This window comes from Mugil cephalus, chromosome 9 (genome assembly GCF_022458985.1).
Source record: "Mugil cephalus isolate CIBA_MC_2020 chromosome 9, CIBA_Mcephalus_1.1, whole genome shotgun sequence".
NCBI lineage: Eukaryota > Metazoa > Chordata > Actinopteri > Mugiliformes > Mugilidae > Mugil > Mugil cephalus.
In genome coordinates, this window is record NC_061778.1 from 26,367,452 (window position 1) to 26,383,615 (window position 16,164).

Sequence of the window (16,164 nt, forward strand, 5' to 3'; positions counted from 1 at the left end):
GTGTGATTTGCTTTCACTTCTCATACTCACTTGTAGATGGGCATGGCGATATGTTCCATGAAGCTGATCTGTAGTTCTGGGATGTACGCTTTCTCTCTGTCCATCATCTCACTGGGCCTATTCCCCATGGCTTTTTCCTGCGCACACACACGAACGTAGACATGGGTAACAGTTTGAAAAATAACACAAATGTCAGCCACTTGTTGAAAGATAACACATGCCATTTAACAGCCTGTGTATTTAAAACATACCAGATCTCCTTGAGAGAAGAACTCTTTATAGATCAGCTCCTGTGGACACATACAGACAGACATCTATTACTGTTCATGTGGGGAGGCAGAGATTGTCAATTTACATGAACTGTACACCTTTTATTAGGACAAAACGTCTGGCACTTTAGACTTTTATTTAATTTGAACTCATAATGACTTTCAAATGAGTATCACTATTCTTGAATCAAGAATAATTTCATATTGCATACAAACCAGATGAATGACAATATGGAGCTGAAATCCCAGTGATGCTGTAATTTGAGATTCATTTATTTTCCCTTTTATATTTTTATTTCAATATTTGATTGTGTTTTTCATTGATCCCAGTGAAATATTTGGCAATAAGAAAATAATGTGACCACTGACACCAGTATGAGCAAGACATTTCCTCGCATGTATTAAACAGAAATGTGTTTTTGGTTATTGGAAACAAGGATTATGGAGCATTTGCTTTAGGTGTTAGGTGTCTGGGGATGGAGGGTGTAGGATTTAGGGCAAGGTTTAGGAGTTTGGTGCTGAAAAGCGGACATGCCAAGATTAAACATAATCCTGAAATGGAGAATAAAATGGACTATAGCTCAATTGTTGTGTCCACTTGAACAGCTTTGCATTTTATAATCTTTATTATCCTAGAATAGGGTCAGATTTATTGACTGGCGGCATGCAACTGAAATCTTTAGGAATGTTAGTAAGAGAAATGCACTCTTCTTATATCTCTTCTTTGTTGTTTAAACATAGAACACTATAATGACCACTATTCTTGCAACTAATATACTTTCCTAGGTGTTTCAATGATGTTCATAACAAAATTATTGCATTTCATATAGAGTAAGTAGACAGTGTAGATTGCAAACTGACAGCAATCTTGCGTGTGGTTTTCCAGCCCTTGGTTTGGTCTGACAGGTCACATGAAGTCATCAACAGGCATAGCAGCAAGGAGCGGTGGGTTCGACTTTTTGGATTGTATCCATCTGAAATGTACATAAGGACATTGCTATATATAAACAACATGTTCAGTATTGTGGCTTTGTGAAGATCTGACTAAACTCCATTAACAACAACTTCAGACTGAAACATTTTACTGAGGAATACTGAGTTATTGAAATTCGTTACATTTCAGAGTCCTACACTCAAAATGGCCCATTAAGAAATTATGTTTTATTGACACCTTGATGCTGAATATTTGGTTCAGCTCATTCAGCCCATGATTGACAGGTTACAGGCTCTCCAGTGCGAGCTAGTTGCTAACTCATTTAGAGGAATTTAATGTCCTTGAATCGCTTTAACAGCTCAAAATTGATTCCACTGAGGGGACATCCACTCGGGATAACTTATAATTGGTTGCATTCAGGCGTAACAAACCACTGGCCAAGAGGTTACAGTCAATTATATTACATAAAAGTGCAGTAAGCAACTGCCTCTCAAAACAGGTACAAACTCAGAGGAAAGAAGGACATTATTAAGAATGTCAGTGCTGAATACATAACATTTGACCTTAGATTTCTGCAAAATAGGTTGCTAAATAAAATACTGAGATAGAAAGTGTTTCTGGTGAAGTGCTCAGAAGAAAATGCAGAGAAATTGATTGAAGGCGTCACTGTCTCTTTATCTATCAATGATTTTTGGCAACACGATTAATGCAAACTTTATTTAAAACTGATTCATCACATACATTCTAATATTAAATACTGTATCCCTTAAATATCATCTATACTGGCCCATTCTCATTTAAGGAGAGGTACAACAACACTGGCACAAATTCTGTTATATTAGCTGTATATCAAAACATGTGGTCAAGATACAGTTCTATATTCAATATTGGCTTGAAGTGCAGACTCTCAGCTGTAACATGGGAGTATTTTGATAACAAAAAAAATAAATAAATAATCCATCAAAACTGAAATGTTAGCTAAGGTTGGGAACTCAACAAGGGTCTATGGAGGACAACAGTGGAGGGTGATCGCAGGATCCATTACATGGTGAAGAAAAACCCCTTCACAACATCTAACCAAGTGAAGAACATTCTCCGGGAAGTAGGTGTACCACTATCTAAGTCTACAATAAACAGAAGACTTTGTGAGAGTAAATATAGAGGGATCACTACAAGGTGCAAACCATTAATCAACCTCAGCATCCTTTGGATGGATGAAACTAAGATCAACCTGAATGATGATGGGAAGAAGAAAATATGCAGAAGGCTGGGAATGGCTCATGATCCAAAGTACACCACATCTACTGTCAAACATGTTGGAACTAGTGTGATGCATGGACATAAAGGGCCTCCAATGGCACTGGGTCACTATGTTTATTGATGATGTGACACAAGCCAAAAGTGGCCAAATAAATTCTAAAGCATACAGGGATATATTTTCAGCTCAGCCAAATGCAGCAATGTTTATTAGACAGTGCTTCACAGTGCAGATGGACAATGACCCAAAAAAAGCACCCCAGGAGCTTTTTTAAGGCTGAGAAGTGGAATATGTTGCAATGACTGAGTCAATCACCAGATCTCAAGCAAATCAAGCATGCATTTCAATTGCTTAAGCACAAACACCAGCATCTGGTGATGCCCATGGGTTCCAGACTTCAGGCAGCCATCGCCTGCGAAGGATTCTCAAGAATACTTGAAAAATTGAACATTTTATTGATGGTTACGTTAATCTGTTAGAGGAGAAGAGATTTTGTTTAAAAATGGTTGCTATTCCTTAACATTTCATAGGATATTTTTGTTTAAACATTTGAATTAATCATAATAGTCCACTCAAAATGTTTGGTGTTCATTGGACCATCTGAACCAAGTCTCCCTTGGATGGTCAAAGCTGTGAGTGCAAGGCTAAAGTAGAGACATGGCAGTGCATACTGAACTACTGAGACCTACCATCAGACATCTTCTGCAAATCCTTGAAAATTCGAAGGTGGTGAGCTAGGTCTGTAGCCAGAATGATGTCTCTCATCAAATCCAGCATGCGCTGGTAGTCCTGAGAAAATCAAGAATAGCTTTTGCTTTAGTAATAGAATATGGAGTCCAGTGCGACGCAGTGGGAGGAAAGAAGAGATGTGAGGGTTTGAATGAGTGAATGTGGAATCTTATTTTCTCACCCTCCTAGAGAACTTCTCGAAGATGTTGCAGCCTTGAGTGTTCAGAATAGCAATGGCCTGGGCAAAGTGATGTCTCTGTCATGACAAAAAAAAAAAAAAGTCATGCTGCAGTGCAATATTGTTATGCAAAACTAAATGAAATGCCTCTCACAGCTGCAGAGTCAAGATTGCTTTTGACCACTAGATGTCGCAGTAAAGCACTCTAGTAGCTCTCTTACAATGACGTTTTTCAATTATAAATAAACCAGTAGAACCAGTCCAACCAGTACAATCAGTGATACACAGCTGCATCAGTTTACACAACTCAGCTCTGTAATATATTCTGGAAAGATTTATACTGTCACATGTCTGAAGACATTGTTAAAGCTTTTAATAGAGTAGTTTACCTCCATCACAGATCCCTCTGAGCTGTAGAGAGCAGCTAGCACAGATTGCTGAAGAAAAAAGAAAAACGACACACAATCTTTTCAGATTACACAGTGTATTGATTCAAAAGAAACATCCCTCAATAAGATGAAAGTGTTTTCTTGACAACAGGTCATGTCAGCTGTAACACAAATTAAAAAACAACAACATAGAGAGAAGCTGGTAAAATGAAGAATATATGATGTGAATACGATGACAGTCTCTGTGTTTGTCATTTAGGACCTGGAGGGTTATATGTGATTAGTGTAAACTAGAGCAACACGCTTTCTAATCGCAATGACATCTAGTGTCTCACTGGGGCAAATTCAAAGATGATGAAATAAAGCTAGAGATGCTGGCAGAACTGAGAAACACCCAGAGCCTGGCTTTTATTCGAATGCCTCATGTCACAATTAAAAGTCAGTTTCTAGTCTGTATTGTTAAACAAATGTCTACTGCGCTCTGTGTATTTTGCTTGATTAATAATTTTATTTAATGCCCTTTTCCCATTTTCACTTCTTACATTTCCTTATGCTTCATTAAATAAATTCCCTCTACAAAGATGTTACATAACATGTGCTCTCACCGAGGCGACTTGGAAAGAATTGTTGGTGCCACGGTGATCTAGGTCATGGCACATACAGGAGACAAAGAGAGCTAAAATCTCGATTTCCCTAGAAGACAACAGGACATAGTAGAATAATTTTGACATCAACAAATAAGTATTTTAAATATTTATTCCATCTTTAAGAGCTGTATACTCACTGGAGGTAGTTGGACAGCCCTAGGTTTTTGTAGAGCAGGTAGCAGAAGTGTGAAACGGAAAAGGCGTGCATCCAGTTGTGGTAGGGAGGGTCCCTGTAACCTTTCTTCACCATCAGACAGAACCTGGCAGCATGGCAGTAGTTTAATTATGGCCGACAAGCTCAGCATGTTGCCAGTAACACATGTATATATACTATGAAGTTACTATGTCATCCACCCACATGAACTCTTATATTCAGTATATGAATCCTTGAATCAAACCTGGCCAGAGTGTGCATGTCAATCTTGTATGTGTTAATGAAACCCATGTCTTCAAACATGCTGAGGATGCACTGCAAAGACACACACAAGAGAAGTCACATAAAAATGTACGCTGTTTTTTTGCCCCCATTCTCATGAGTGTGGGTTGTCAACGCCCACACGCTCGTCTTGTCTTACCATCGGGGTGGTGTCATCAGGCAAGGAGCGCGGTGTGTACGTGAACTCTGCGAAGCACGGGTGAATCTCCTTCACTGGGTCGATGCCCGTCACCAGAAGTTTCGTCACCTCTTCCTCAGAAACCTGCAGCAGATACATGTTGAATCATGTTGAGTGAATAATATTGACGCTATCTGTGAAGACTGTGTCTTTGAATGAGAGGGACTAAGACATATGAATTGTTATTTTACCTTCATGTGGTACATCATCATTTCATTGGCCAGATGAGACCTGAACTGAGCTTCATGGACTTTCTTGTAGAGCAGAGACTAAACATAAAATTATATTATTAGTGCACACATGACTGACTACAATAAGATGTTTAGTTACAGATCAAGATTTTGCATCTTCCTCAGTATAGTAAAGGATATGTGTTTCTGCATCTTCATATTTAAAGAGAGACTTGTCCTTGTGTACAGTACAAGACAATAAAAATCAAACTGAGCTTACATCTCAGTACATGAGTGAACTGCTTTTTACAAACCACAGAATATTGAACACGGTGACCTTAGGTGAGTATTGATCAATAATGTATGCAGTCATGTTTGAATGATTAATAAGCTTCCTAAAAGGCAATCATAGTTTGCAGATGCACTATCAAGTACCTGCAGTCATTCAAAGGTCAGGCTCTACAAGAGCTCCTAAACATGAAGGTGAGTCAGTAGTGTTGACTAGACTATCACCTTTCTTTCTTTCTTTCTTTCTTTCTTTCTTTTTTTCTTATTTGAAATCAGTGGTAATCGATCAGTAATTGGTTTGGTTCACTTCTGAATCAGTTAAATTGCTCAAATCAGTTGCATAATGGGCTATTGACTGGGCTATATTCCTGTTACACATGGCTCAGTTCTGGTAAGAGATAATAAGAAGAGCAGCAGTAACAAAATAAGCCAGAAAGGTTTGATTTGAGAAACCTGCTTTTAGAGCAATTGAAAATTAATGATCTGAGATTATATACTGAGCTGTTGAAGATAGTGAAAGATTTACAACACTCAGAAATCAGTGTCAGCCAAAAACACCATAATAATATTTCAACTGCTCAGTAGGTGATGACAATTCAGTGCAATGCAGATCCCTCTTTCTCAGAATGTGTGTGTTAATGGGGGTGCAGCAGTCATACAATGCCATGAACTGCACCACAGAAGCCACTCAGTTCCATCAGACTGAATCTCTTTAAATCTTTAAATTTCCCTGGAGACACTGCTCTACTCTACCTTGACTGAGCATTTTGCTCCCATTGAACTGATCCCATTTTGCCAGAAGGGATCAATCTTTCTAACAGCAACTAACACATCTACCTCATTGTTTTAGGTACTCCAAAAGATGGATATACTGTAAATTCCTACCTTTTTGTCTTTTATTTCCCTCAGAAATGACATTTAAAATAAAGCTGGATTAATGACCTATACAGTGAGCCAGTGTGTCTATGAAGATAAATGTGAAAGAAATGGTGTATTTATTCCCTTGTGGAGTTTTTTTTTCACTGTTGCTCATGGAGATGATAAGACAAAGTGTGTGAAGTAAGTGGTTATGATGTGTTTTTTTGGTTTTGTAATATACAGCATAATCACACATACTAACAAGTGCTGACTTAGCTTTTAGTCAGAATGCTAGATAATATTTAAAATGAAACTAATCTTTAAAAGTCATAGAGAATGGGAGGCATCACTTACATGGGCGATGCTGATACCACAGTAAATAGAGAAGGCTGTGGCCAGGTCCTCATCAAAGCGGTTGAACCACGGTCCATTCATTTTATTCACCAACTCAGCTACGCCAATCACCTCTAGGAGAAGGAAGGTACAAAGAGAAAAAGACAGACAAAGAGATAAAGATGGATTGGGGATAGGAGTGAGCACAGAAAGGATGGAGGGAGAAAACCAGAAGTAAAAGATGAGAGTCCAGGATGAGAAAATTAGGCACAGAATGAAACAGTCAGAGGCCCAGAACAGACAATGAGTCAAATCGGTCTGCTAACTTCAATGGATTTCACACTGCAGTTGAACCTAATTGCACATAAAGAGATCTGAAAAATCTGAGCTTTAGACAGGTTCCTATACAAGACAAATTAGACCAAATGCAAAGTGTCTCTGCTCAGATACTGCATCAAAATGAAGCAGAAGTTCCCTAAAATTTCTGAGTATGGAACACAGTGAATATGGTCTAAGTGCACTTTATGCACTCCAACATTTAGACCCAAGGATGTGATGTAACCTTTCTTTGTGCTATTCTGAGGAGACACCTGTGTCCAAATACAGCTTTGCTTTCTAGAACCAAAAAGATATGCGAGGAGAAGGGACTCTATGTGCTTTAGGAGCATCTCGCCAAAAATATATTAAAACAAGTTTATAGTTTACAGAACTCACAGAGCAACTCGGCACCAGCTACAGAAAATAATCTTTTTATGCTTTAAGTTGGATCTGAAAGCAGCAGAATGTAGTAAATATGTAAAACTACAGTTACCGTTGTTCTCATCTTTTATGGGGAAGCAGAGGATGTTGCGAGTCTTGAAGCCGGTGCTGTCGTCAACGCCGCGGTAGAAGAGAGGATGGGAGTAGGCGTCCTTGATGTTCAAAATCTGACCAGTGGTTGCAACATGGCCTGCAATGCCCTGATCAGCTGGGATACGAAACTCTTTCTGCACTCAGACAAACGAAATGACACACACAATTGTTTATGTCAAACCTAGTTAACCTCCTCAACTCTAACGGACCAAGTACAGTACAGTACTGTGTGTGCTAGTCAAAATAATGAATGTCTGTTTGCTGTACCTCCTCGTCACTGACCACACCTCCATCAAACACCTTGGCCACCAGCTCATGGCTGACTCGATCCAGCAGGAACACTGAACAGCTAGAGAAATAAGGAGTGGAGAGCATTTTATCACATTTCATCTCTGGTCATTTTGTAACTATTATTGAATGAGGCAAGTCGGTTAAGAACAAATTGCCAAGATAGCCTTTGCAAATGGAGATAAAGATGTTCATAGTACATACACACACACACACACACACACTCTCTCTCTCTCTCTCTCTCCCCCCTTTCTCTCTCTCACACGCACACGCACACACACACTGAAACATCCCTTTGAAGATGAATCAGAGGGCTTACATCTCTGCATCACTGAGGTTCCTGGCCTCCACTATAATTTCCTGTAACAGCACTGACACATCGTCTGAAAGAGTCAGAGAAAGGGAGAGAGAAAACGACTGGGTGAGAGAGGAATTAAAAGGGAAACTGAGGAAATTAAGGGACACGGCAAAGCCCAGACAGACAGAAACAGAGATTACGCCATGAGTACTCGCAGATCAGCTGCACAAGCTGATAAGAGCTTTTGTAATCAACAGTTCGGTACAGTGAAAGGCAATTTGCTCTACCACTAGATCCATTTTTGTACCTGCAATCATAATGAATCAACAATGACGGTTAGTTCTTACAATTTGATAAGAATGGAAACGTGTAATTATACTATAAAGAGGTGGAGCCATCATTTTTAATGCCCTTTTGATTTTATGATTATGTTCCTGAATGTAATTACTTTTATGGTTGGTAATATCTCATTCACTTATCTGCACTATTTGTTTCACTAGGTGATTGCTTAAATATCTGCCATTAACTTAATGACTTCATTAATGTAGACAGACAGACAGACGGTCAGTGGAGAGAAGACTTACCCAAGTGTGTAAAGAGATTCTTGGCCACTTGTAAGAGTGCCTATTGGGAGAAACAGTGGCCACAAAAAGCTTTTCAAAAGGCAGCTTCATGTATATTTATGCATGCATACAATATCTGTGTGTGTTTGTGTTTATGTGGGCATGTCCAGTACCTGGCACTCCACTTTGAGTTTCTGTTCTTTCTGGAAGGCCAAAGTTGAAGTGAGGACTGTTGAAGTGTAGCAGAAACAATGCTGGATGGCATGCTCATCTGCCTCTGTGTGTCTGCAGAGAATAAAATAAAATAAAATAAAATAAAACATTAATGTTTTATATAATTGTAAACTGAGTATCTATTGAAAAGATATTATCTGGACCTTACAGAACTGTAATTAATATTTTTCATAATTTGTAAAAGCAAAAGTGGTAAAAGTATAATTTTATGGTATCTGAAGTTACTTTACTATGTCTCCAAATATCGTAGTTTTCTTTCCCTAATATATTCATCTGACAGCTATGGTTATGGTTTTTCTTAAGATTTATGACATATCAATCACACACAATCAACTGATAGTAAGATATTTGAATAGCAATGTTCCAGCAATATTTAATAACAAAGAAATACAATGATCAGGCATAATGTTATGACCACAGGTGAAGCAAATAACACTGATTATCTCTTTGTCATGGCACATGTTAGTGGGCCAGATATAATAGGCTGTAAGTGAACATTTTGTCCTGAGACTGGATGTGTTAGGAGCAGGAACAATAGGCAAGCGTGAGGAATTAAGTGACAAGCTGATGGTTCAAAGACTGGGTCAGTGCTCTCAAAACTGCAGCTCGTATGGGGTGGTCCTGGTCTGTGGTGGTCAGTATCTATCAAAAATGGTCCAAAGAAGCAACAGTGGTGTTTATGGGACAGGGATACTAGGTAATAGGTAGTAATATGTCATTTTACATTACCTATTAGAATAATAGGTCATTTTAATAGGGGATTTTATATTACGTATTGCATTTCACATTTGTAGGATGATAGTTGTTGGAGTAAGAGAATGACATAACAGTTCATCCTAAACATGCCTCAATAGCCACAGGTAGTTAATGCTACTGTGATCTTAAAGTTAGATGGCAAATATGATAACTTGACGGAGACAAAGCAGTGACCACAACGATGAGCAATTGCCTGCAGTTGTGTCTCTTTGCCTACAGAGGGCAGTAGTATATTATGTTGATGTCACAGGCAGTGTACTGCTTAAGGGGGTTTTGCCCTCAGCTTAGACTCCCAGGAATCCTAACAAAAGAAGGCAGGATTGTTATGGAGCCTGGGAAAGGCCTGGAAGGCTCAGCTCAGGAGCGTTGATCTCTACCACAAGTCGTGCAAATGTTCATGACTGCCATTCAGGAAAGTTACACAGAGCAATAGAGAGACTGGAGATTAATTTTCTGTGGCATCAGTGACTTATTTGCAGTCATGATAGCAAATAGGATCCATTTAAACAGATAAAATAATAACCAGCGGGGGTTCAGTTTCAAAGAGCAAAGCTGTAAGACACAGTGAGAAAGCGTGTACACACACACACACACACACACACACACACACACACACACACACACACACACACACAAATCCTAGTTATTAAATTAAGTAAATAGATTGTATGAAGTATGTGTGCCCTGGTTGGTCTTCTGGTCTTCTGCACAGCTGCGATGCAGTTCGCTATGGTTGTACAGAGATACATAAAGTTTTAAAATTCTGTTGACTAAATGTCTTGGAAATAATTTGTCCACACAAATACTCATCATGGCGTTTGTCTTATATGTCGTTGCTCCTTTTCAGCTCCTTAGAATACAGACTTGTTTGAGATTCTCCTTTTTCTTCAGCATATTTGCATTCTCAATCTGCTCTGCGTATATAAAACAAGATTAACTGATGTTTGTTTTTAGCTGCTGGCACCAAACCTGAATTACGGACCTGTTACTGCTGTCACAATATACTGCCGTGTGCCTGCGTCCAAGGTTAAGGGGCTGCATTAACACGTTTGGGAGGAAAAGTCTGTATATGAATATGCAATCTTTATGACCAGGAGGTGTACCTCTGAGATGTGGCTCTATGTGGACGACTGTGTTAGGAGTAAAGGCTACATTTATCACAGTGTTTGCATAGTTGTGACCATAATCCTGTTGCTGTTTCTATTGTAATGAGATGCCAGCTCTGTCATCAGTGCCAGGGGCAGAGAGAGAATTATAGGACATGATCTCATCTCTCTCAGTCTTCGGAGGGTAAGATAGATGAAAATAATACAACATACAAAATTGCTTTTCTCACACCTTCAAACCGTTTCTTAAGACACAAACACAGAGACAAACAACTGGAGTGCGTTTTTACAGACTTCTGTATTCAGGAGATAGGAGCACTGCTCCTGGTGGCACACACACACACACACACACACACACACACACACACACACACACACACACACACACACACACACACACACACACATTCAAACATGCCAAAACATGGTGCCAAACCAGGCAGCCAAACCACCCGCTGCTGTTAAGACTCATGACCTGACTCGAGATCATCATCGCCATCATCATCATCATCATCATCATCATCACAGCCATCTGGTCGCACACTTTATACGCACACGCACACAAGAACGCTCAAAACTGCTGTGGTATTTTACAGGCAGACTGGTAATCTGGATATTGTGTCAAAGTGAATACGGCTGGTGGACATTCCTCATCCATCAATGACACAGATTGGGCCAACAGCTTAAAAAACAATTGCAAATGGTCCTTGTGAGCCTCTCTGGATTGTAATGTGAGGTAAATGTCAGCTCATGTGGTGAAAAGAATGGTCTAGACTCCTGGTGATGGAGTTATATCAACAACCTGGAGAGTTAGCAACTTTTCCAAAGTTGTAAATCAAAGCCTAGCAGCTGTTTTAGTAAGAATATTTAGCTTGCAGCTTTGGATGCTGGTTTTCTGGAAATCTATTGAAAAACAACCATGTAAAAGAACTGTCAACAGAACTTGATCAGGAGTGAAAGTCCCTGAGACTGAACCAGAGCCCAGGAAGAAAGAAAGAATGCAGTCTGAACACCTGTGGATGAGTGAAAGTTGGACTCTTATCAAACACACAAACGAGTTTTCTGTGACAGAGGACCTAAAGTCTAGAGGGAAACGTTGGTTCAGCCCTTGAAAATTAATGGTCTTCTAAACCGCTCAGCTCAAAATAGTAAAACAAAACTAGGATTGTCTCTGCATTGTTCAAGCATTCAATTCAGTTCAATTCAATTCAATTCAATTCAAGTCTCAAGATGCTTTATAAAACCTGGCCTGAAACCTCTTAAACTCAGACAAAACAGAAGTCATCGCAGACATTCATTATCTAATCACCTGGTTTCTTTGGATGGCATTACCTTGGCCTCCAGTACTACTGTGAAAAACCTTAGTATTATATTTGATGAGGATATGTCCTTTAATTCTTGGATTACTGTAACTCGTTACTGTCTGGCTGTTCAAATAGCTCTTTAAAAAGCCTCCAATTCAAAACACTGCAGCAAGAGCACTGACAGGAATTAGCAAGAGAGATCATATTACTCCAGTTTTAGCTTCTCTTCATTGGCTCCCTTTAAAATCTAGAATTGAATTTAAAATCCTTCTCCTTACATACAAGGCCCTGAAAGGCCTAGCTCCACCATATCTGAAAGACATCATAGAACCATACTGTCCCAACAGATCACTACGATCTCTAAGTGCAGGTCTACTTGTGTTTCCCCTTATTGTGGGTGTCTCTCACAGTGGCTTGGAGTTATGTGTTTTTCTGACATGTGGAGCTCCATACTACATCTGTTGTCTTAGTCTCATCAACCTGCCTATACTTCATGGCCTGCAGATATCCTCTACTACATGAATGAACAGTTCTCCAACCTGCCCATGATTCCTCTTGTATTCTCAAACTGTCATGTAACATTATCAGCTATACCTTGTATCTGTATCATCATCAGATTCTACATGTTTGGTTTAGTCAGATGTATCTATGACAGATGTATGTGTATCTGCTGTTCTCTCTCTTCTCTGTTTCTACCTGGCTGGCCTTAGGCAGATGGGTCCCTCCATATGAGTTGGGTTCTGCTCAAGCTTTCCTCCTGTTAAAAGGGAGATTTTACTTGGCTCCATCGCCTTCAAGTTTGCTCTGGAGGTTTCAGACAAGGTTTCAGACCAGATTTTGTAAATCATGGTATGATAACAGCCCTGACAAGGACAGTGTAGTAGTTGTGTGCTCCTCTCCAGGGAAGCTTCTGCAAATCAGTCCTTCCTTGTATCCGCTCATGAACAGCATGCAGCACAACCTGCTAGTTAGCAGCAGATTTCAGTGGAAACAGCAATGCAGCCCTTACTTCTATAAACTCGACAAATCTGAGCCGTCAGGCTCTGCCAATCACGACCCATCCCAACATTACAGTAAGCTGCTGTCAGATAAATATTTGTGTCTACTGTGAGTCAGCACTTGAGGAATTAGGAAAAGCCAAATCAACTTCAGACTGACAACTCAGTATCGTCAACATGTTTCAGCATTACAGTAAGACATCAGTGACTCAACTGGAGTGATTTCTGTTAGGTTAAAAACTGGATTTTAGTGAGTGTTTCTTTTTTGGTGTGAGAAGTGTGCTCTGCATGAAATGGACGCACAACATGACAGAACAACTAACAGCAGGAACACAATCTCTCACATACATACCTCTGCCCACCCTGCTTATTGAAGGCGCATGCCAGTGCCACAACCTGACTGGTGGCCCTGCTGACAACTGGCACACAGAGCATGGAGGAGATCTCACAGCCCAACATACTGGACAGTTGCCTGCGCTCCTCCTGAGAAGACAACCAGCAGATTAGACAAATGGATAGACAAACAGACACACAGATGGTAAATGTAGATTCCCTTACAGCACTGATGTCCTGAAGAGTAATTGACTTCTTCTTCTCCACAACCTGACCAAACCGTCCAAACATCAGCTGATCGGAGGAGAGGAAAAAAAAGGAGATATAGGTTGATTAGTGTTATAAGTGCTATTACTCTAAACGGTAACAACTCTATAATTAGGGCAAAAGATGAGAAGAAAGCAGAACACTTTTAGGCTAATTCTAAACGAATACGAAACGTATTAGCTCCCTTGTTAAAAAGCACATCTAGGTTTTTCTGTGCTCTTATATCCCTCTGCACCAACTATTATCAGGATTTCACACATAATTTGGCCAATGGCACAGAGTCTATCTACACCATTGAGGGAAGCTTGTTAAACATGTTACATCTGTACCACAACCAGGGACAGGGACTAAAAGGGGCCCAAAGGAGGTAATTACTTCTACAGACCAAATTTATTAATTATAACTGCTGCTGAGGATTTTGAAACATTACACGTGAGAGATTTATACTATCATGTCAGTAAAAAAAATAAAATACACAGAGTTACATCATTTAAATTTAAAGAGTTTGCCTTAAAAATAGCAGGATGTCTCTACATTATGTACATAGTTTACCAGAACACAAAACGAATGAACCCTATGAATAAGTAATTGTTTAGAATGGTGAATAAGTGACTGAACAAAGCCATGATTAAATAGGAAAGCAAAAAAAACAAACAAAAAAAAACAAACAAACAAAAAAAACACATAAGAATTTGAAGACAAACATAAATAAATGCAAATAAATACTGTTTATCATGAATATGTATTTTTTTTGGCCTCACCGGGAAGCTGATCTCTTCCTCCAGGACTTTGTCTCCAACTACCTAAAGGTCACAGAGGTCAAAAGTCAAGTTATTCAAATGGTAATGTATAAATTACTCTTTGGTGAATGAGTCACAACCAGAATGTTGGCTTTGTGTGTGTGCATGTGTGTATCTGTAGGGAGGAGAAAGAAGATATGAACACTCAGCTGGGAAACTGGTGTGTTTACATGTGATGTTTTTGAGTGGAAAAGTTTAAAAGCAGATTCAAAAGCAAATGTGTATGACAGTGATAAAGACGTAGAGAAAAATGCCCGTGTGTCCGTGTCTATGTGTGTACCTGACAAAATAGCTGGTGGTTGTCCTCAGACACAAGCAGCAAACAACAACACTGTGAATGGGTCTGCTGCTGCAGCTGCAAAGGTACACAAACACAACATCAGAATAATCACAAAATCTCTCTTTTATCGCCCTCAGTCAGATTGTTTTTAAAGTTGAAATTTAAGGTTGTTTGGAGCATAGCACAGGTGCGAAGATAAGACTGGACGTGCGAAAAATGGAAATGATTGAATGTGCAATGAATTTGGTATTATCTTTAGTGTTTTATAGCACTGAAGTATATAATTGTAAATGAATACATAATATTATGACATACATTCCCATCTTTGTAGTACAGAAAATAAAATGAAAGGTAAAATGAAATATGAAGGGGAATTAGTTTCATATGATAAAATGAGTACTTTTTTAAACTGTATTTTCACTCCTAGTTTACTCGAAAAGACTCTAAATACACATAATTTTAAAATGTTTTTCATTTGTATCCAAAATGACAAGGCACAATATTATGACCACCTCCCTAATACTGTGTAGGTCTCTTGTGCTTCCCAAACAGTTGTGACTCATCAGAGAATGGACATGGACCTTCTGAGGGTGTCCTGTGGTGTCTATAATAGAGTGTTAGTAGTACATGGTGGGTGGTACATGTCTAAGTAACGTCCACACGAAGACCAGTTCCAAAAGTTTCCCAGCAGAACGCTGAATGCTCAAAGTTATTTACTTCTCCTGTCAGTAGTTTAAATGTTGTAGCTGATCAGTGTATATATTCACACAGATTCTTTCTTTTCTAGTGGCGTGCTATGTCCCCCCCCCCACATATTTACAAGTTTCCTGCAAAAACAAAAGCTTGGGAATCTCTGTCCCAACCAAGCCCTGTCTGCTCTGACTGTTCAGCTCAAATTGTCTGAGTAGGCACCACACAGACATGTCCCACCTGAGACCTGAAGTCGGCTGCTGGTGAAGGAGAGGTGCAGGGGAAGGTAGGAACATCAAAATTTGAAAAACAATTTCATTTGATGCAAAATTTGTACGCACCAAGTGCAGAGTGAGTCATCAATCGTTTGATGTTGTTACCCAGGAAATAACCAAATATATTACCCAGGAAATATACCAAAGAATATATACAAAACAGGGCTTTTTGGCAATGTTTGGCCCAGAGTAATACATTTAAAAGAGCTTTTATTGGCACTATTAGAAGTGTTAAAAACTATGCATATTATTGCAGGTAAAGATTTCCTTTGACTCCCTGTATAAACACGACAACGTCGAATTTGGTGTCTGTGTGTAAAAAATAAAGGAGCGTGTATGCACTCAGCCTCCCTGATGCTGTACACTCTGACGTGTACAAACACACAGTCCTGTATGCATGACGACACAAAGGCTGTAGGTACACAAACATGGGTACATGAGCACACATACACG

The 16,164-nt window shown here is 39.3% G+C and overlaps 1 protein-coding gene across 2 annotated transcripts in view; it reads right to left on the reverse strand.

The window, feature by feature from the left end:
• Window positions 1-16,164, reverse strand: part of LOC125013173 (cGMP-dependent 3',5'-cyclic phosphodiesterase) — a 136,345-nt gene that overhangs the window by 4,045 nt on the left and 116,136 nt on the right. For both annotated transcript variants that reach the window (XM_047593560.1, XM_047593561.1), the window contains exons 10-30: window positions 14,747-14,821; window positions 14,428-14,469; window positions 13,625-13,693; window positions 13,419-13,549; window positions 8,842-8,953; window positions 8,690-8,729; window positions 8,127-8,190; window positions 7,787-7,868; window positions 7,479-7,653; window positions 6,689-6,801; window positions 5,210-5,287; window positions 4,980-5,102; window positions 4,803-4,873; window positions 4,542-4,664; window positions 4,363-4,450; window positions 3,758-3,805; window positions 3,372-3,446; window positions 3,151-3,250; window positions 1,131-1,243; window positions 252-290; window positions 31-137 (exon numbers count right to left, since the gene is read on the reverse strand). In XM_047593560.1, the coding sequence (XP_047449516.1) occupies window positions 31-137; window positions 252-290; window positions 1,131-1,243; window positions 3,151-3,250; window positions 3,372-3,446; window positions 3,758-3,805; window positions 4,363-4,450; window positions 4,542-4,664; window positions 4,803-4,873; window positions 4,980-5,102; window positions 5,210-5,287; window positions 6,689-6,801; window positions 7,479-7,653; window positions 7,787-7,868; window positions 8,127-8,190; window positions 8,690-8,729; window positions 8,842-8,953; window positions 13,419-13,549; window positions 13,625-13,693; window positions 14,428-14,469; window positions 14,747-14,821 (1,868 nt within the window). The remainder of the gene's footprint in view (window positions 1-30; window positions 138-251; window positions 291-1,130; window positions 1,244-3,150; window positions 3,251-3,371; window positions 3,447-3,757; window positions 3,806-4,362; window positions 4,451-4,541; window positions 4,665-4,802; window positions 4,874-4,979; window positions 5,103-5,209; window positions 5,288-6,688; window positions 6,802-7,478; window positions 7,654-7,786; window positions 7,869-8,126; window positions 8,191-8,689; window positions 8,730-8,841; window positions 8,954-13,418; window positions 13,550-13,624; window positions 13,694-14,427; window positions 14,470-14,746; window positions 14,822-16,164) is intronic.